The 20,849-nt window shown below is 54.3% G+C and overlaps 1 protein-coding gene across 1 annotated transcript; it reads right to left on the bottom strand.

The window, feature by feature from the left end:
* Positions 1 to 1,248: 1,248 nt before the first annotated feature.
* Slc45a3 (solute carrier family 45 member 3) lies at positions 1,249 to 20,442 on the bottom strand. Its single transcript, XM_005348335.3, has 5 exons — positions 20,380 to 20,442; positions 7,012 to 7,404; positions 5,583 to 6,371; positions 4,851 to 5,116; positions 1,249 to 2,833 (listed from the first exon to the last, which is right to left on the bottom strand). The coding sequence occupies exons 2-5, from the start codon at positions 7,181 to 7,183 to the stop codon at positions 2,390 to 2,392; spliced, it is 1,671 nt and encodes a 556-aa protein (XP_005348392.1). The 5' UTR covers positions 7,184 to 7,404; positions 20,380 to 20,442; the 3' UTR covers positions 1,249 to 2,389.
* Between the last annotated feature and the right edge of the window lie 407 nt (positions 20,443 to 20,849).

The raw sequence follows: 20,849 nt of genomic DNA, 5'->3' as shown, positions 1-20,849 counted from the left end.
CCAACAAGGCAGACAAGCAGCTGAAGGGCCTATTCAACACATCAAAGCTGGGCCTGGTTGCCAGGTTCTCCCAGCATCCTTCAGCCTACAGGGGATGCATGAGCTGAATACTTAGCAATTATTCTATACTTCACTGGATAACATGGCATTATGGTCAAGTGGTTAAACAGTCTATTTTTAAATTGTGTGTGCGCACATGTGTGTGTGTGGGGGGGGGGTGTCTGCAGAGGTGGGAAAAGTGTTTGGCCCCCTAGAGCTGGAGTTTCAGGAGCCGCACCTGGGGAATGGGAGTGTGACTCGGGAGTGTGACTAGGGAGTGTGACTCTCTGCAAGAGCAGTGAGGAGCCACTGAGCAATCTCTCCAGCTGAAGTCCTATTTCTTAGAGCTACCTACCCAAGGTTTACAGGTGAACAAAATGGTCTGGCATATGATTTTTAAAAATAACCCCTGGAGAGGAGCTGAAACAAGCAGCGTGGTCTGAGTTGTTGAAGCTGGGCTCTGGTTACATCAACATATCCCTCGGGACTGTTTGGCAAGTCTCACGATTAACTTAAATAATACAGAGAACATTTGGATTTTATTATTGTGTACCACATGTGTATGTCTGTGTAGAGGGGAAGTCTGAGGGGTGTCAGATCCCCTGGATCTGTAAACTGGAGTTTACAGGCAGTTTTAGGTGATATAGGTGCTGGGAATTGAATTCGGGTTCTCTGCAAGAACAGTACGTGCTCTTAACCATCGAGCCATCTCTTCTTCTCCAGCCCTATAGGAAACATTTTCAGAAGTCACATGGGCCCTTTTGTGGGTATTAATGTACTGACCACTCTAGAGTGCCAGGGGCAGGAAGGCTAATCAGGATTGGAACGTTCAGGGAGAAAGCAAGGCAGGAAGGACTGAATTTGACCAGAGCTGAAGAGAAGAATGTGATGTAAAAAGGGGGTCATCTCTGCACCCTACTGCTGAAATCCGGCCTCCATGTTCCAGCTACACTCTAGCGTCCTGGGAATGCTCCATCTTCTGTGACCCTTTTGAAAAAGAAAAGTGTACCTTGATGCACTTAAGACTTCTCTATCCCAGTCACCTGGGTGATGGTCTATGGCGCCATCTGCTGTCTACAAATGGAACTGAAGCTACCAAAGCTGAGTCCCCAGGAACCAAATCAGGCTGATTTTAGCATGGACCCTTCTCAGCCAGAAAAGACAAACACACACCAAGTAAACATATAAGAAGCTTTTAATTTTGTCACCATAAACATTATACTCTGATTTTCACATACAGTATAAAATATTTACTCTGCTAAATAAATAAGACACAACATTATTGCAATCAGCACTGAAATCCACCCCCTAGACGAGCGCTCCTTGGCTCTGGCAGGGAGTAACTCCTGAGTTTGTGTGAGATTCCCCAGGCTGTGACAGATACGCCCCCGAGGCTGCGACGGGCAGAGGCCTTAGGAACCACACTTGTGCTTCGGGTTCATAAAGTCCCACATGTCATGGAGACAGTGGACAGAGTTGGAAGGGCAATTGCTCCATGGGTTCAGTCCTACAGGGGGGAAGTGGGGAATCAGGGAGCCAAGCTGGGGCGAGAGAAAAGTGGGACTTGGCATGTTGTGAAGAGCCTGGGCCCCATTCCACTTTCCCTCAACTCGAGTGGGGACATCTCATGGCTTTCAGTCAGGGTGAAGAGGACTGCCCAAGGTACTGGGCTAGGCAGTTTGGGGGACCGTATCTATCACCCTAGAAGAGGAGTCTGGCAGTATCGGCTATTTTAGGGGAACCAATCCTTGGTGATCCATCCTACTCAACTCCTAGGCACACAAAATGGGAATGAATTTTACTTCTAATGTGTTAAATAAATAAATTAAATATTTAAAGGCCTGTGCCTCCCTGATGGCAACACAAGGGCCAACGAAAGGGCCAACAAGCTGAGCCATTTCCCGGAACAGGTGGGGTGGGTGACTCAGCAGAAAAGCGGTGTTGTGGACCATGGGGTCTCATCATGCCTCTTAGGGCTCCTCCTTCCTCCTTCCAACCTGTCGAATCCTATGGAGGAAAGGCCCATGCACGAGCAACAGGGGCAGAATCTGGACAAGAGACTTAAGAGGGAAGTTCATCCAGGTCCCCAAAAACTTGCGTGGTGACTCAAGCAGGAGGTTAGCTCTGAGCCTTGGTAATGCACCGGAACAAACCGGCACTTGCATCCCTGCAGAACTTCAGCCGGGCACCCAGTGGGCCGGCTTCTATCTGTGCAACTACACACCTCACAGCCTTTGGGGAGCAGCAGAGAGCTACACCACTTAGGCAACAACAGACCTGGAGAGGCCAGCTTAGCAGCCCTCTAGGCCGAGACTCCTGAGGCAGACCCTTCCTCGATGCTTCACAGCATCTACACAGAGTATTTGGACAAGTCATTCTTGTCAAACACTACCTGTGTAGCGAAGTAAATGGCGACCAGACCCAAGCCTGCAGCTGACACCATATAGGCGGTGACAGAGTGGCTCAGCTGGACAATGGAGCCCATCAACAGGGACGGAGCCACCTGGGACAGCAGGAACGCACTGTCCAGGATGGCGAGGTCCAGGCAAATGCCCCGTCCAGTCACAACCTTGGCCTCGGGTGGCTCACCCACCACCACTCGCATGGAGACATCGCAAGCAGAGGCCCCGCAGAGCGCAGGTGGAGGCACCAGGATGCTGCCGCTGCTGCCAGAGTTCACATGTCCATTGGGGAAGGGAGCTCCTGGCTTAGGGCCTGACAAGAAGCTGGTTGTCTGGCTGTCCTCACTGTTACCACCACCTCCAGCGTCCACTCGGTATTTGGGCAGGAACACCTGAGGGTGGGGGGCAAAAAGGAAACAAAGACAGGTGTGTATCCAGGTGCAGGGATCCCCAGATAAGAGGAGAGTTCCTTACTGCCTCTGACTCAGGGGCTCTAAGAAACCAGGCAACTGGCCTTCAAAACAAAAAAAAAAAAAATCCGAAAACTGGGAAGACTCTATTTGCTGTGGATCTAAACAGAAACCCGGAATTGGAAGCCTGAAGTCTACTCTAGCTTTTCTTAGAATAGAGCCTGAAGTCTACTCTAGCTTTTCTTAGAATAGATAAGAAGCCAACAAACTCAGATCTGCAGGTTGAGAGAGGCACAGAACTCTCTAGAAAAGACAGAAAGAATGGGACAGACAGAAGCAAGACACAGAACAGAGAAACAAAACCCAAAGGAGGGCACTCCAAAAGTCCCCAGTCCCACACAGGCTACCTCGACCCCCTGTACACCCCTTCTACTGGGCCACAGGAAGTCTTCACTGTCTTTGTCTCTCCTCTAGGGTCCAGGCTCTGGCTGGAGATACTGCCCAAGGTGAGGTCATCACTGTCCTGGCCTTTGACCAAAGAGAGCCCAGAAATTGGGCCTGCAGAAGAAAGAGGCAGCAGGAAGGCCATTATAGTGACCTCCACAGCCCAGCTGCCTGACCCCACCAACCCTAGGCCCCGATGGCCTGGGGCCTCCTACTGCAGGACAAGACGAGGTCTTATCCCACACTGGTCTTCGTGCCAGGCAGAGTCGAGCACGGAAGCCTGACGGGGCTGCCTGCACCAGAGAACTGGGAGCTGGTGGCCAAGGCTGGGGAGGCTCACGACTCATCAACCCATCCCATAGCTCAGAGAGTGGTAAAGGACAGACAGACAGGATGCAGGACCAATCCTGTCTGCAGCTGCTGCTGGAGTCAGGCCTCTACAGACCCTGTCCTCAAGCCTGGTCTTTGGACAGCAGCTTTTCTGTTTTTGTTTGTTTGAGACAGGGTTTCTCTATGTAGCTTTGGTGACTGTCCTGGAACTATCTCTGTACACCAGGCTGGCCTCAAACTCACAGAGAGCTCACCTGCCTCTGCCTCTGGAGAGCTGGAATTAAAGGCACCACCACCCAGCAGATAGCAGCTTTTAGAGCCCAGCCCAGAGCTCCAAGAGAGCCAATAGAAGCCCAAGGGACCAGGTTTCCATTCCCAGCCCACCTCTCCACGCCTCTGCAAATTACTGTGATGCAAACTGGCTGTGGCCAGGGCCGTGTCCTTCCTAACTCTGAAAACTACGAGGGAGGCCTATAGTCTCTCCCCTAAGCTACACCAACATGTGCTCCTTAGGGTAGTGTTCTGAATCCAGGTCTTTAAACTCAGTGAGGACAGGGCAGGGGTCAAGGTGAGCATGCTGTTTAGGTCAGGAGACCTCCCACAGAAGGGGCCTTCTGCAGGGGCTGGTTAGTGCAGGCCGAACAAGTAATCAGGTCCTCAGTTTATTGCTTAGGCAAACAAAGTCAGTATATCAGGATCAGGTATGCGCTGAGGGGACTGAGAGAGGGAATGAAGGCAAAGGGGGAAACAGGAGAGGTGGGGGGTGGGCGACAGAGACACAGGGAGGATCAGAAGGGAAACCAGAAAGAGGGGCAAGAAGAAGCCTTCTCCGTCTTGCAGCAAGCAAGATACAGATTGATCAAATTCCTCTCTGAAAGAATAGCTAAGGCCAGGCTATTCCCATGCCATCTGCTGCAGTCACACGCCAGGGACCCATGCCCTACCTCTGGATACGGCCCGGAGTAGAGGGCTTTCGTTGCTTATTCTCCAGGACTCCCAGCGACGGACTCTGCACTTCCTGCAATCATCCACTCAAGTGCTCTCTAGTTCTAAAGCCAGGAAGTCATTCCTAGAATCTAATCTACACTTCTTCGGCAGCTGGAGCCTCTGGCCCCAGCTGTCCTCTCTGGTCAGAGAAAGCCAAGTCTCTTCTAACATCTCTGGTCAGACACCCCATTCAGAACAGCTCAGCCCGCCCCACCCTGTGCCTGGCCAATGGGAATACCTGTTTCTCGCGATGGTAGAGGGAGGCCAGCGTGTAAGGCAGGATCTGCAAGGCTGAGAAGGTGAAGCCGGTGAGGGCAGCTGAAGCTGTTACTACGACCACGCTGTGCGACAGGCAGGTGGCACCAGCAGCCAGAGGAAAGGTCATCACACTAGCCAGATAGACTGCCCGGGTGCCAAACCGCTGTACCAGCCTGTCCATGACCAGGGAGAAGAAGAGGGAGATGGCGCACTGCAGGAAGAGCCCCAGGCTGCCCATTCGGATGCCTGGGGGTAGGGAAAAAGTGGGGTAAGGACCCTACAAAGTCTGGGAGAGCCAGAGACTAGTGGCCATGGGCACCTGCTGCCCAGGGCCCTCCCCGCCTGCTCACAACAATGGGATCTAGATTGTGGCCAGAGCTGTCAGATACACTAAGGAAGAGGTACAAGCCGTGTAAAGGAGAAGGGCTGAGGAGCACAAGAGGGCCCCACACTGGTTCTAAGACAGCTCTGTGGAATGCCTGAAGTAGAAGGCATGGTGAGTTCCTGGGAAAGTAAGCAGGGAGCAGAAGGCCCGGTGGAAATGGAGCCAGACAGACTTAGATGCCCTGCTGAGAGACCACAAGGATAGCGGCCTCATTCATGAGCACATAGATGAATCCTTTTTCTTTCACTGACAGGGAGCTGGGGCCCAGGGTATTGTCACCAGGCAGGGCAGCACCCACAGCAGCCTCCCCTGGTGCCAAAGGCTTACCTTCATCATAGTGTCTCCGGGCCTCAGTGCCTGGCTCGGCTCTGGGTACGCCCTGGTACAGCCCCTCTCCCACAAAGTCTGTGTAGAATAGTGTGAAAGTCATGAGTGCCATCCAGCTGCACAGCTCAGCCACGAAGAGCCGGCGCAGGGTGCGAGGCATGCGGCAGCACAGCTGATGCAGCCGGGGAAACAGGGCGCCCAGATTCCGGAAAGCCAGGCCCACACGGCACGGGCAGCGGCGGTGGGGTGACGCGGAGGGGACTAACAGCCCTTCTGCTGGCTCGGGTGGGCCCAGGACTGCCTCCTCGGCCACAAACAGAGTGGCTGCCATGCAGGCGAGAAAGATGAGGCTGAGGAGGCCAAAGAGGCATTCTTCCTGAGTGCCCAGGTAGGGGGCCAGGGCACTGGTGTCCCAGTCAATGGCAGGTAAGAGGTAGCCCAGGCAGCCCCCGAGGCTGATCATGAAGGCATAGACAGAGAAGGCTTGACGGCAGTGGTCTGGGTCCCGGAAGAGGTCGGAGAGTAAGGCCTCCAGCGGAGTGAAGCACACCTGGCCGCAGAAGTCCAGCAGCCCCACTCCCAAGATCAGCAGGGCCAACTCCAGGGGCCTGGTATCCGGGCACAGCAGCCCTGCCAGCCAGCCAGCCCTTGGGATGAGAAAGAGGCTTAGCAAGACCCCCAGGGACAGAGCCCAGATGAAGGGCCTCCGGCGGCCATAGCGCCCACGCCACTGGTCACTGGCTGAGCCAAGGAGTGGAACAGAGAGCAGGCCCAGCACTGGGCCAATGCCTGCAAGGACAAACAGCACAAATCAGTGGTTGGGACAAGAGGGACAAGGGGGGAAAGCTCTAGCTCCTTGGCATGACAACATGTCATACTGTGGCAAGACCCCACACTCGGCGTGGCAGGGACTCTGCTCCTCTCAGTATGGTGTATCATAGACACCGTGTTTTCAGGTGAGGAAACTGTGGCAGGCATGTAACACCTGAGAGGCAATGACACGGGTCTGCTGCGGGTTAGAAGCAGGGTTTCAACAATAGCAGAACCCAGAGCCTGCACCCCTGCATCCTCACAAGGCATTCTTGCAGGAGGGAAGTCACAAGAGTAACCACCTCTTGTCTGTGGCTCTTGCTGAGCTTGTTCACACCATCAGAAGCCCACTCCACCTGTCCTGTGCCCGGGAAGGAGAATCCTGACTGGGAAACCATGGTGAAGTCCCAATCCTACCGAGCAAGACACACCAGCCAGGCTAAAGAAGACAGACCTAGTCTCCCCTAAGCTTCCCTTTCCTTCTGTGTATAGTGGATTGTCCCCAAGGGCTGGTGTGAATGGAAACAGGTAATGCCCCCACCCCCTCCCAGGCAGATCTGCTGCCTACAGTCCAGAAGTATGTACTAGAACAGACGGCAAGGAGGGCAGAGTGACTCACCCAACACCATGGTCATGAACTTCTCCTCTACCCCGACTTCCAGCAGAAGGGGCGGCACATAGGTAATGCCAGCAGCCAGACACACCTCCAAGCCAAAGGTCAGCAGGTTGACCAGCAGGAGCTGGGCTTTCCGATGCCGTAGCAGGCGGCTGGCCCACAGCCTCTGGATCATGATGAACAGGGCAGTTAGGGCTTCAGGGGCTGTTCATATACTCCACAGCTGCTTTGGCTCAGCCCTGCCATGGCGTCTCCTCGCTACCACCAACTTCCTAGGGTTCAGCCGAACTCCCATTTCTGTCAGCCCTTTGGTACCAGTGCAGCAGCATTTCATCCCACGCTAAACACATGACATCACGCAGTGCCTTGATGGGGACACATCTCATCAGTCAGATCCTAGAAGGGCAAGACAGTCACAGTCACGTAAAATGTTGGGACCCGGGCACCAGATCTCCGGCGTTTGCTTCACATTCTCTGAAGCCTACTCTGCCTTTGCAGGCCAGTGAGGTAGCCCTATGCTCGGCTGCCCCCAACCCAGCCACTCTGTCAGGAAAGCCATGTTAATTTTAGTCTAGCATTGATAGAAGAGAAAATGACAATTGACCGTCAGCACGCCAAGGCCAAGCAGATGTCATTTCCTCTCTTCTGAAGCATCTCCACAATTGCCCTTTTTGGAGAAACTCAGGACTGGCTCTCAAGGTGGTGCCGGACACCCTCTGCCAGACCCAACTCATTTGCTTTTCTCTCCAACTTCCCAAGATGGGGCCACTCAATTCTTGTTCGAAGTGACAGTTCTGGAGCTGAGGGGTGGCTCAGTCGAGCATCTACTGTGCAAGCAAGAGGCACTGAGTTGAGATTCCCAGCAGATTCTTAGGTGGGCATGGTAATGCATATCTGTAACCCTCAGGCTTGGAGGTAGAATTAGCTGGACACAGTAATGTATATCTGTAACCCTCAGGCTGGGAGGTAGAAACAGGATGATCCCGGGGTCATCCAGATGAGTCGGTGACCCCCCCAGCTTCAGTGAAGACCTGGTCCCAGAAAATAACTCGGAGAGCAATAGGAGAGGACATTTGATTATCAATCTCTGGCCTTTGCACAACACCGATACACATGCATATTAACACATACCACACACACACAAATACTTCCAGGCGAGGACGGGGGTGGAGGCTCAGTTGGCAAAGTGCCTAAAACAAAAACATAAAGATCTAAATTCCGATCTCCAGCACCATCTAAGAGCCAGTGTGGCCTCACTGGGCTACAGTCCCAGTGCTGGGGCGGAGCCTGGCAGGCGGCTCTAACTCATCGGACAGCCAGCCTAGCCAATTGGTGAGCTCCAAGTTCAGTGACCGATCCTGCCTCAAAAAAATAAAGCGTCAAGGAAGACATCCACTAGCCTCCACTCACACAAACAAGAACACACAGCACACACATAATTATGCTCGTGTAACCTGTTAAAAAGCAAAACAATAAAGTGGCACTTCCTCTTCTCTACCCGAGGCCCTGAGCCATGCATGTCACACTGTAACCCCCACGCCCCAGGCCAGAGACATGAGGGAAGAAGAAAGGGGACAGTTCCTCACGTGGGGTTTCAACCTGTCACTGAGACGCAGAGTTCCTCTTGGAGCCCAAGGATCTCTTGAGTTTTCCCTTGAGTTCATTGTTCCCAAGAGGTGGGGGACAGTACAATCCACACATGACTGCCCATCTGTCCCAACCAGCTGGGACCACTCCTTAACCCCAGCCTCACAGCACCGGATCCTAGATCTCAGCCCTATGTATTGATTGGGACCATCTGAGATGATGCCGATGAGCCCTGAGCTAGTTGGATGCCATCGCTTCCTGGCTGACCTCTGGCCTCCTTTCACACAGTCCCTCCATAGTTACTGCGTTCACTGGGTGAGTAACTGCCAGGTCTTGCTTCCCGACAGGCACTACCGCTGCCTGCTATGCAAACTATGAGAGAAGGGCATGGTGGGTAAGCAGTCCTACATACAGTTCCCTCACTTGGAATACTGAGGCAGGAGGATCATCAGTTTGAGGCCAGCCTGAACTACATAGTGAGCCCCAATATTAAAGGAGGGGTTGCGTGTAACTAAGAGGTAGAGAAACTGCCTAGTATGTGCAAAGCCTTGGGTTTAACCCTGCAGCAGCGCCACACACCCATGCATATACACACACGTGCGTACACACACACACACACGCACACACGCACGCACACACGCGCATACACACACACACACACACACACACGCGCGCGCGCGCGCGCACGCACGTGCGCGCGTTTCTAAAGACTGAAAGGGGAAATTTCAAATCAGCATAAAAATGTACTAAAAGATGGGGGGGGGTGTAGGCTCTGGTGAGAAAAGCTAAGAGCCTGCCAACCTGCATTTACCCCAAAAGAGGAACAGGAAACAAAACTTGCCACTACACCCCACCTTTCCACTCCTCACCAATCAACCCTATAAATGTTGCTGAAGAGAGGCTGCTCCTGATGGGAGGGCTGAGGCGGCTGCAGCTCCCTCCACAAGTCCCCTCTGCCAACAACCAACTCCTGATAAAAGACACTCCTTTTATCCTCTCCACTAACACCAGGCCCCATGCCCCCACCCCAGGGGACCCTGTGTCAAAAAGCTTGTAGTAGGTGCTAAGCTGCGCCTCAGAGAGAACAGACACCATCTAGCTGAGGAAGGTCTGTCTACTCCATAGAGGCCCCCGGAGTTCAGCTGCTGGAAAACCAGGAAATACAGAACTTGAGATAAATCTGGGCACCTGGTAGCTCCCTCCCCAAAGTCCTTACATGTTGGTAAGGGTTTATGAAAGGTTTATGGTAAGGTTTATGAAAGGGCAGCATGAAAAAGGAAGATAAAATACTGACCCACACATTCCTGAAGCGGAAGCAGCGACAGTCATCAGCGTTAGCTGGGCTACTTGGGTTCAACTTGACCCCTGCCCTTTCCCTAGTGATACAGAGGGAAAGTTCCCCAGCCCAGAGGGGCAGGTTCTGGGGTAAAAGACTTCTAGCCATTCTACTTCCCACCCTTGCTGGGCCTGGGAGGGACTGGGCACTCTCCTGCACTGGGTTTAAGAGACCAGGTCCTCCTTGAGCAAACAGAGACTTTGCCAGACCCAACCTCACCCATAAACCTGCCCTTATTCTCCAAGTCCTGCTTTCTCCATTACCTGCCTTCCCTCAGGTAAGGCAGTTCTCCCTCAGTGCCTCTGGGCACTTCTGGGAGTGGGGAGTTCTTGGGCCACCGGAAAAATAGGAACACAAGCATTCCCCCATCCTCCTGCAGTCCAGGCAGCTTCTGAGATCCTCTACCTGGTATCTGGGGTCCGGGCCAGGGGCTCACACAAATGATTCATGGAAATGAGTGGGGTGTAAGGCAGGCAGGCTCCCAGGCCTCTGCGCTTTGGTTGCTGAGTCTGCCCTCCCTCTTTTTATACCTTCTCTGCCCTGGAAGGAGAAACACTCTCAATGGCCCAACTTTTCTGAGTCCAGAATTATCCAAGGAATTCTAAGCCCCAAAGAACGCACCCCCCCCCAAAGTCCTACTTTCTTACCTCATTGCCCTACCCTCCTCAACTGCCACCCTGATAAGGGTCTGCCAACCCCATTGCAGGCCCCCATGCCCTGACTCCAGCTGACAGAATTACCCACAGGGCCCTCTGCCCCGGGTACCACTCTGGCGGCAGCACCAGAGTGTGCTCTCATTAAAGCCCTGAAGGGACAGATCACAGTTGCCCCTTTCAATCCGGGCTCCCTCATCCTCCTGGGTTAAGGAACACCGGCAGGGCGACAGGGTCTAACTCTCCCCATTTTCTTCTCGTCAGAGACTTTCAGATTCAGGTGCTTTCCCCACGACTTCTGGAGCTCTTGGTCTGCCAAACAGGAGATCAACCCGCAGAGCCAGCTGCTCACCTGGAGAGGGGGTGGCAGGAAGAAAAAGGCGGAGGAAGGCTGACCAGGTCAGGGGAGGACGGATAAGCATGAGCAGCCTTGTGGGTGCGGATGTTCCTCTCAAGCTTCAGACTCCTCCCTCCTCCTCTGTGGGTCCTCGTGGCCAGACAGCAAAACAGCCAGGAGAAACCACTCGGACCCTTCACGGAGCTTTCCCTAAACCATCCTTCCTCATCCCTATCAGGATCAGAATTAAAGCCTATGAAGGTGGAATGGGGGCATCAGTGAACCTGGACTCTTAGCAATTCTATGAACCTCAAGATGCAGCACCAAGCCCCAGGGCAGGCAACTCTTTGACACACTTCCCAGCAAGACTAGGGACCTGAGAAAAGTGTGTGCAAAGGGATGAATAGGTTCAGCAGAGGTGTGGGTTTAAAGGATCGAAAACCTAGTCTTCCTCCCAAACACACCTATAACATGCCCAGCCACAAACCCAGTGAGGGCCAAGACAGATCCTGCTGGCCCAGAATGCCCCCACTTCACCCCCAGCAGGCAGCCTAGGGAAGCGAAACTGAGTCACAGGAACAAACTTGGCCTGAACTTTGTCCAAAACTCAAAAGACAAGAGTGGAGGCCAGCATAGGAAAGTGACCCAAGTGAGCCCTGTCCTTCATGGCTCCATAGGGGAAGGGCGGATCAGAGGCAACATAAAGAGGCCTTTGAGGGCTTTCAAAGGGGCTCCTGCCACCCCGCACGGCTGAGGTGGCCCGGCGGAGCAGATACCCTCTGCTGACAGAGGCCACAGCCAGCAGAGTCTGGGACAGGCCCCGCCCCGCCACTGTCACACAGAAATTCTATGGCCTCTTTATGCATGCCGGAGTCCCCACACCCCGCCCAGGCACATCAAACAGCCTCGGCCCTCACATTGACCCCGCAGGCTCTGCGACCCTGTGTCCTCCCCTCCACACTCACAAAGAGGGCTGCTTTCTCACAGACGGGGTCCGCTGGAGACTCAGAACACACTTCTCTAGCCGGCACCACAACCCACCGTTCTTCCCGGAGAGAGAAACCTGGTAGGGACTGTCTCGCACCAGGCACAGCCAAAAAAAAAGGGGTTGAGCATCCCAGTTCAACTTCTCTGGCCCACTCCAGGCAAGGCCAGAGGGAAAGGAGGTGGGGACCCCTGCTCCTCCACAGTGGACGGGATTCAATGCTTTGTTCCACACTGGGCAACCCCTTGAGGCTGGCAGCAAGAAGATGACTCTCTGGGGTCTGAGTGTTTCCCAGCGCAACACCCCTACTGCCCATACCCTTGCCTGAGTCCCAGGAGACCAGTGCCCTGAGCCTTGCCTAACAGAATTTGGTACACAGCACTCTAAAGTGCAGCTGCATCCTCATGGTAGCTTCTTCATAAGGAAACTTAGAGACACCTTGAGGCACGGAGCTTGCAGACCTCACGCAGGTGCTGTGGAAATGTCTACCTGGGCTCCTGGGATGGGGGACGCAGCATGGAACCACTAAGTCCCCATACCTCCCAGCCCATCACTCACTGGTCTTTGGCTTTCTGGGACCCGCTATTTCCAAATGGGGAGGGTCTGTTTATCCCTTGCCCCACTCAAGAAAAACTCCACAGTGACTACTCAAGCAACACCACCTCACAGGCATCCGAGGACCCCCTCGTAAGGCAGGCTCGTCACTTTGAGGGAACCCTAACAAAGAGCAAGGACTGGGCAGAGGGAAGGGGGACCTGGCCCCACCCCAGGCAGGTTCCCCAGCTCCTGCCTCCCCCGTGGCTGGGAGGCCAGGGATTTAGAGTTCACCCTGCTGAGCTGCCTTTTCTTCCTTCAGACTAGAAGCCTTCTGCTCAGCAGCTTGTCAGAGAGAGTGAGGGGCTGCAGGCCGGGACACAAAGGGGGATTAGGGAGAAACCTCTGGGCCTGTGGAGTAATCCATCAAACTCTCCCCCGCTGCCAGCTCCGGCCCCTTCCCACTCAGTTCCCCTTCCAGCTGCTGCTGGCCCCCCACCTCCTCCTGCTCCAGAGTCCTGTCACAACTAGGCAGCAAAGAGAATCCCAGGCCCTGGGGGGGCAGCGGGGGCACACCAGAGACACTGGGAAAAGGGCAACGGCTCCCTCCCCCCACTCCCTCGAAATGTGTGAAAACCCAACAGGTGGCAGTGGCTCGGAGGAAAGTGGCCTTTGTTGCGGTGTCTAAGAGCCCAGCGCAGCTTCGGAAGGAAACAAATGCTAGAGCCTGGGGGAAGGGGGGGGGAAGGGGTAACAAGCCATCCCTGGAGGCCAAGCGGATCTCCCCTCCCCTCTCCTCCCCTCTCCTCTCCAATCTAGTGACAGGGACTCTGGGGCTGGCCTGAACCTCACCTTGGCCAGCAGTCAGTCCTGGCCAGCCCAGGCTGAGGCTGCAGTCCCCTTAGGTCTCCTGGTCGGCCCTGGTGACAGTCAGCACACACGTGTGTCTGTTTCCAGGCTTCATTGCTGACAACAGCTGCCACCCACGGTCACGCTGTATGTGTTCTCTCCATACCAGGACAAGCAGCAGTCTTCTACCAGAAGGAACCCTCTTCCATCCCCGGGGCGCTCCTGCACCCTGGCAGGTTCCACAGAAACCCAGCTTTTGGGGGATGCCACTTTCAGCCTGCTTGTAACTTGACCTACTGACCCTTAGTTTCCACATCTATAGCTCTTAATTGCAGTTAGCCTGTGTGACTGCTGGCTACGTGCACACCAGCCAGCCCCACTTCCAATCAGTTTACTCCGCCAGCCACTGGGTGATAGGGGTGCAACTAGCATGCCTGTTTCACAGAAGGAACTTCATGCCGCTGACTTCAGGCTGCAGGTATGGCTCAGTGATAGGGTGCTGGCATGCAGAATGTTCCGGAGTTCCAGCCTGAGCACCACGAAGCCAAAATCCTACAAGCCAACAACTTCAAAGCCACGTGAGAAAAAGGCTAAGAAGGGCCTTCGGTGGAGGGAACCTGGGAGGGGCTTTCTCATGACCTAACACAGAGGTTGAAAAGATCCTTTCTCCTCAGCTTCCCCTCTTCCCCCATCTACAAGGCCTCTCACCAGATCCCAGCAGCCCCCAGTGGCAAAAGGAATGCCAAGAATGTAAACGCCTTCCCAGGTGCTGGCCCCAACAGGTGAGGCGAGGCCAGTGCCACAGATCTGCTGCCGAGGGAAGGCTGTCCCATGGTGACCAGACAGTTGTTTCCATCCACAGGACATGGATGACAATAGCTGACCCGACCAACTGCCCAGAGGACATTTAGTACATGCCAGGAGCGTGGTAGGTCTCGTAATAAAGGTCTACCACACAGACTTGCTATTTCATAGTCCTAGTTCCCAAGAAACAAACTTCAGTTTCAGAGAACCTCCAAGGTTGAAAAACTAAAACCAGGAAATCTGCAACCATTCAAAAAAATTCTGGAAGACACTTTGAACTGCGAGCCAGAAAGATGTAGTCCTATTTCGGCAGCACTGATAGCTGTGTAACACAGAAAGCCATCTCACCGCCCTAGGACTCGGTTTCCACACCTAATCTAATGCCTCCGGTGCACAGTGAGGTGACCTAGCACCTGTCCTGAGTCTCCGCTAAGGTGATCTCATGGGCAGGTGTCCCCTGACAAGGCCACAGGGCATCAGGGAGAGGCTGGCCACAGCCGGTCTCCCATGAGTCAGGGAGATGCAGTGGGGAAGAGCCAGCACTTACCCCTTCAGGGCCCAGCACACACTGCTCAGATCCAAGGCCAAGGTCAGAAGTCACCTGAAATGCAGCCGAGTAAGCAGGGCGCAGGGACAGAACTGCCCTTTTTGCTCCTCTCTCCTGGAGCTGGACTCTGTTCCTGGCAGAAATCAGTAACTAAATTCTTTCTATTCTTGGTCCACAATAAAAGAGTGCCAAAAAGTTCTGAAGTCCTCTACAGAGGAGGAAGAGAACCAAGGGAGTAGCGGGGGGGTCTCGGCACAATCTCCAGGCCACTCAGAAGGTCCCTCCCACTCTTTCAGAGCCTCTGCAAAGTGAAACTTCAACAGCCTTTCTCTCAGTGAACTTGACACCTGTCTGTCAGCCAGGCCAGCCTGGGCAGCTCTTCCCATGGTGCACACAGCCAATCGGAGTCCTCTCCCTTAGCCTGGCCTCTTTCTAGAGGTGAGGAACGCGAGAAAGAGGCCAGGGCTGAGCAATTTGAGCCAAATTCAGGGCTGAGGAGAGCCCCGGGCAGAGGCTCTGGATGCCCTACCTCCAGGGTCGTAAGTCTGGTGGCCTCTCTCTACCCTGACATACTCAGGTCTGTGATCAGAAGTGTAGTCCCAAAGACGAGGAACACACCTGCAATCCTAGCATTAGTGAGGCTGAGACAAGAGAACTATGGATTTGAGGCCAGCCAGGGCTACACAGTGAGATTATGTCTCAAGAACAAAGCAGGCTGATGATCTAGTTCAGTGGAACAGCTTACATAGCTTATAGTTGGTCCCAAGTCCAGAAAAATGTCAAGCAGGTGAACAAGGTTAAGAACAGATCCCAAAAGAAAATATGAAGAAGCTGGTTTACCCATCCTTGGAGGAAGTACACCTCAACGTGCAACCTAAGGACCCCTAAAGAAATGTCGAAGAGAATGGCTGTGGCATGCACCTTTAATCCCACACTCGGGAGGTAGAGGCAGGCAGATCTCTGTGAGTTTGAAGCCATCCTGGTCTGCACACAGTAGTTCCAGGACAGCGAGGGCTACACAGAGAAACCTGATGTCGAGGAGAAAAAAAAAAAGTGTCTAAGAGCCCTAAAACGCGCCCATCAGTACTCACAGAGCTGAGTTCTTTACCATCCCCCCACACCAGTGAAAGAGATGGAGGCACAGAAATAATTGATTAGAGCCCTACTTAGCAGGAAGTGCGATCCGTGTGCAGGTCAGGCGGTGTAAGAGCTAAGACACAGGCCAGCGAGTAGGGGGGCACGGCAGTGTCAAAGTCAAAGCTTCCTGGAGGAAGTGGACCTGTGGCTGAGTCATGAAAGGTAAGCAGGTGCTGCACACAAAGGGCACAGAGCCCCTGGAGCCTGGGATTTCCAAACACAGCCAGGCCTCCTCCTGGCCCCTCTCCAGTGAGGTATACAGGAAAGAACATGAGAACCAAAGCCACACCACTGGGTTCTGATCTCAGATCCGGCTCTCAGATCGGTGTATCCTAGATGGTCACACCTCCTTGGGCCCAAGACAGGGGAATTCGCTGGCACTTGGCTCGTTTTTTGCTTTCAGCTATTTCCCCTTTCTGAGCAGCCTCTGCCCTTCACCTGAACCCTTTAGCTCAAGTCCTACACCTAGTCCTTCAGGACCCCTGAACCCCAAGACGTCATGTTCTTTCTCTTTCCCCGACTCTTTGCCACAACTAAGGCACGAGGCTGGATTCTGCATTTGCTCCTCAGTCTCTGGTTTACCCCTTTCCCATGGCACCCACCCTGTGCAGTCCAGACAGCAAGAAGCAGAGCAGCCCAGGCCCTGGGGGTCCAGAGGGCAGACCAAGACAGGAATCTTTTGATTGGATGAGGGAACCGTTCCAAGAGTCAGCCAGGGCACTCTCAGGTATCTGGGTGCACAGATCTCCAGCAACAGGGGCTGAGATTCTACACGGCTACACCCCTAAGTGATGAAGTGCTCCTAGCTTGGATACTATTTGCTAGCTCCAAGTACACTTGAGATTAGATGCTTGGGGGTGTTGAAGGCCCTCTAGGGAGAGGAACTGCTGTTGGAGGCTGGCTGGTCCTGAGGGTACCCCATCTGGCTGGCCATTTAGCCTGGCCTGGGTTTGAGACCAGTGACAGCGAGGACAGGAGTTTCTTCTGACTGTCTTCATTCTGGCTTGTCCCAGCACCCCAGCAAAAGTGATGTCCAGAGTTTGGGGAAGGTGAACAAACATTTTTTTTGAGTATCTGGTTTACACAGATTTTGCCAATATATGTCACATCTAATTCCCACCACAGCCTTGCAGGGTGACTAGAACCTCCACCTTACAGAGAAAGCAAGCCAACAGTGTAGGCAGGATGACATCTTCAACCTCGGAATTAAAAAGGCTCCCCAATCCAGTCCCTCAGCGAAGGAGGAAGAAACACAGACCCTGTAGCAGAAAATGGGATTGATCAGGTAATTCTGGCCAAAGATCAGGCTCTGTCACTGCCCTATTCCCCCTCCCACCCCCATCCCAAGCTACACTCAATACACTAGACAAAGCTCAGTACTCCAGCTCTGCTGCTGCTGGGAGTCAAGTGGCATCAGCATTTGAGACGCTGGGCCTGGCACCAACTGGTCCAGCCTCCGCGCACACTGTGAAGCAAGCAGGGCCACTGGCTTTTCATAGGAAGTCAGGACTGCAATCTAACCCGGTGCCGGAATGAAAGCCTAGAAAGCTAGGCTGGGCTTTCCTCGTGGATACCAGAGGGTAGCGTGAGACCCCAAAGGCCGGAGAGAGAAGACAGACAGACGCTCTCACTTCAGGGCACCCTCCCCACAGTCTTCCTAAAAGAACACGTAACCTAGCCACACACATTCACTCCCTTACCTCGCAGTGCCCTCCTCCAGACTTTGAGTATACTCCTGGGAGGGAGGCAGGCAGTGCTTTCTGCACTAATCATAGAACAGAGATGTCCACCCAGTCTTGGTTTGTTCGTGGCACCGGACTCAAAATTCAACTGCAAATGTGTTCCTCGTGGCTTATGTATGGTTATATATGGTGACAGTCCCTGGCTAAGAAACCAGTTTCCAAGTTAATCCACCATGAGTGCCTGCACACAGCAGCAGCTGACATTTATCTCCATAAGCAGCCACTCTGCACAGAGGTTTACCTGCAGCCGTCTCCTTAATCCCGAAATCCTGGAGGGCAGGTCCTCCTATGCTTGCTTTGTGGAGGAGAAAGCACAGTCAGGAGCCAGTAACTCACTCTGGAGGAAATGGGATCTGAGCCACTTGCTAGGGTCAAGTCTCTTAGTGACTTGAACAAACTTCCCAAACGGACAGGAGTCTAAAGAAGTCTAAAACAGTAGCCTTTTAAAAAAATAAGTATAAAAAGAGCAGGGCCCAAGTTGGACGTGATGATATACACCTATAATCCCAGCACTAGAGTGCTCAAGACAGTTGTGAGTTCAAGAGCAGCCTGAGCTCCACAGACACTGTCACAAAAAACAGCAGGGCCCCCAAAGAGTCTCAAACCAGTTGCTGCAGACCACCCAGACACGAGTGATAAATATAACAGTTCAGACTAGCATGAATTGAGCATTTACTACATTTTCAGACAACAAAATGGGTTTGCTTATTTTGCTGGGGGGGGTTATTTATTGTTATTTTAGTCTCACACAATTCAGGCCGTCCTGGAACTCATCAAGTAGACGAGACTGGCCTTGAACTCCTAATCCTCTTGCTTCTGCTTCCCAAGTGTGCTGAGCTTACAGGTGTAGGCCATCAGGCTGGGCTAAAGACACACAGTTAAATTCTATATATGTTATTTGATGAAGTTATATGTTTAGACTGTGTATTCTTTTTAGTGCTATTTGTGTGCTGTAATTAACTTAAATAACAAAGCTGTACAGAGGGCATGGTCATTATCATCATCGTCCCCATTTCGCAGCAAGGCTGAAAAGTTAGCACAACTAGCAGGCTAGTGGAGCGCAGCCGGTGGAGCAGCGGAACAGGCTACGGAAAAGCCGCCTCTCCTGGCAGTCTGTGTTCTCACCACCCTCCACCCCCCAGTGCAGTAAGGGGCCAATGGTTCCCACCTGAAGTCAGTCTTACTTCCTGTGACCTTGAACCAGTCATTCCTCCCCACCTGCCAGCTGTTCTGTCCCCACAGCTCTGTTCCAGCTTGAGACCAGTACCCAGAAGCCTGAAGGGCATAGTGACCACCCAGGGACCTTGTCCAGTTCGTCTTCCAGCTCCTCCAGGGTTACTCAGAGAACCAGGAGGACAGCAGATTTCACCCTCCACCCCAGAAGTGCATAGGAAAGCTCCGCTTGGAAAAAGACCCTAACTGGGGCCCGTGTGTCCAGAGCGGTATCGTTATCTTTAGACTCATCCAGTGAGTCAAGCTCCTTTCTCTGGGCACTTTTAGTACAATCTTGCTTCCAGGACAGCCCTGGAGCTGGGGCTGGCAGGAGATAAGGGAGGAATGAGGGGATGAAATGGATCCAACAGAAGGACCAGAGGCTTCAAACACGTCCCTCTTACTCCCTAGGACATGGAGCTGTGTGGGGTTCTGAGGTTTCCTGTCCAGCATATAGTTCTTGGGCCCCTCCTCTTCCCAGATCCATATGTCAACCTGTTCCCCACGCCTTAGGCACGTGGGCCCACACCGAAGCTGTCATTCTGGGAAAGGAATTGTGCTTCACGCTTAGGAAACAGAGGTCAGAAACTCCAAGAGTCTCTCTCACCCTCCCTACCGAGAGAGCCCAGCAAGAGTCATTCTGAACCCCGTATCTACGCCATGTCCGCCTGCAAGGCCCCAACTGGGCTAGTCAAAGTTCAACTTAGCTGGGGTAGGGTCTGCCACAGCTGGCATCAAGTTCTCTCCAAGTATCCACTGGACCAAACTCCTCCTACCTCCAACTCAAGACTTCTGAGGAAAGAGGAAGCGCCGGGTACCCCGTGGCCTTGAACGAGTCAAGTGCGTGTCACGAAGGAGTGGGCTGAGTCGTAGGTCAAGGGAGAGAGCAGTCACAGGGCTCCCTGGAGGGGTGCGGAGACCAGCGGAGGGCTGAGCCTGCAGGCTCCTGGGGTTTCTTCAACGGGCGTGCTACCGCCCGCCTAGCGCTCTCTAGAACCGCAGAGTACTCCCCATCCCTACCTGAGCCTTGGGACACAGGAGCTACAGACGGCGCGGCTTTCCCCTCCGCAGGAGAATAACCGAGGCAGAGAGAAGAGGCACAGAATCGCGCGTGTACACATACACTCACCAATCCAGCCTCAACTCCACCAAAGCCTAGCCCCAATTCTACCGCCAAGAAAGTTAAGTCCCCCTTCTGTCCCGAACCACGGCGCCCAGCCGGAGGCCCCTTCTCGGACTCCCCCTAAGTGTGAACTGTGCACGCCGCGGTGACTCATCTGCCCCTTTCGGGCTAAGCCCAGACAAGGGAAGAAATAAACGCAACTTTCCAAAGAAAACTCTGCAGCGGGAGGCTGCAGCAGGGCCGGCCTGGCCCTGGACTCCACGGCCCCGATCCCGCCCTCCGCGCGCGGCCCCGGACAGCAGGCGCCGCAGCTCAGAGCTCCCGGGGGAAGCGCACTCCGCGCGGACGAGAGCGGGCGCCCGCCCTGGGCACCGGGCCGCCAGGGGCCGCGCCCTCCCCACGAGCCTCCTCTCGCGCAGGGCCGGGACGCCACGGCGCGGCCCCATCCCGCGGGAAGCAGAACGCCAACAGCAGAGCGTGGCCACCCGCGCGCTCCTTTCCCACCGGGACCGGCCCCTCCCCTACCTGGCCCGGCGCGCGGCTGTCACCTGGGGCTGGCGCGTGCAAGCTCGGACCCCTGCTTCTCCAACGCGCGCCAGCGGGCGGCTTTTAAATCTCCAGGTTACTCGGTGGGGGGAGAGAGCATGCGCGCTGGGACTGCCAGGAGGGGGGCGGGGCGAGGCGGGTCGGAGGTGGGGGGTGCTGGGAGGGGATGGAGGGGTGGGGCCGGTCCCCAAGGGAAGAAAGCGGGAGGTGGAAAAGCAGTCTCCTTTCTGGTCGCGGCCGGACGGGCAGCCCCCGCGTGGCTCCTAGACTGCCCTATCATTACCTAGGGCCGTGCACCGCCCCCTCTGCCGCTCGCCACCAAAACATTTTGGTAAAAAACTACCCGGCTCCACGGGGTACCTCCCCTCCGCTCCCGAGCTAGTCTGCGACCATTACCCGCGCGTGCCATTCTGGACATCCTGCTGTCCAGGCACAGCCACGACTTGGGT

This window comes from Microtus ochrogaster, chromosome 6 (assembly GCF_000317375.1).
Source record: "Microtus ochrogaster isolate Prairie Vole_2 chromosome 6, MicOch1.0, whole genome shotgun sequence".
Classification (NCBI taxonomy): Eukaryota; Metazoa; Chordata; class Mammalia; order Rodentia; family Cricetidae; genus Microtus; species Microtus ochrogaster.
This window is presented reverse-complemented; position numbering and strand designations above follow the sequence as displayed.

Excerpts from the sequence above, each read along its gene's own strand:
- Slc45a3 (XM_005348335.3), bottom strand. The coding sequence starts at position 7,183 with ATGATCCAGAGGCTGTGGGCCAGCCGCCTGCTACGGCATCGGAAAGCC. Across the intron at positions 5,117-5,582 it reads CCGGAGACACTATGATGAAG|GCATCCGAATGGGCAGCCTG; the intron begins GTAAGCCTTTGG and ends CCCTACCCCCAG. Across the intron at positions 2,834-4,850 it reads TCTACCATCGCGAGAAACAG|GTGTTCCTGCCCAAATACCG; the intron begins GTATTCCCATTG and ends CCCCACCCTCAG.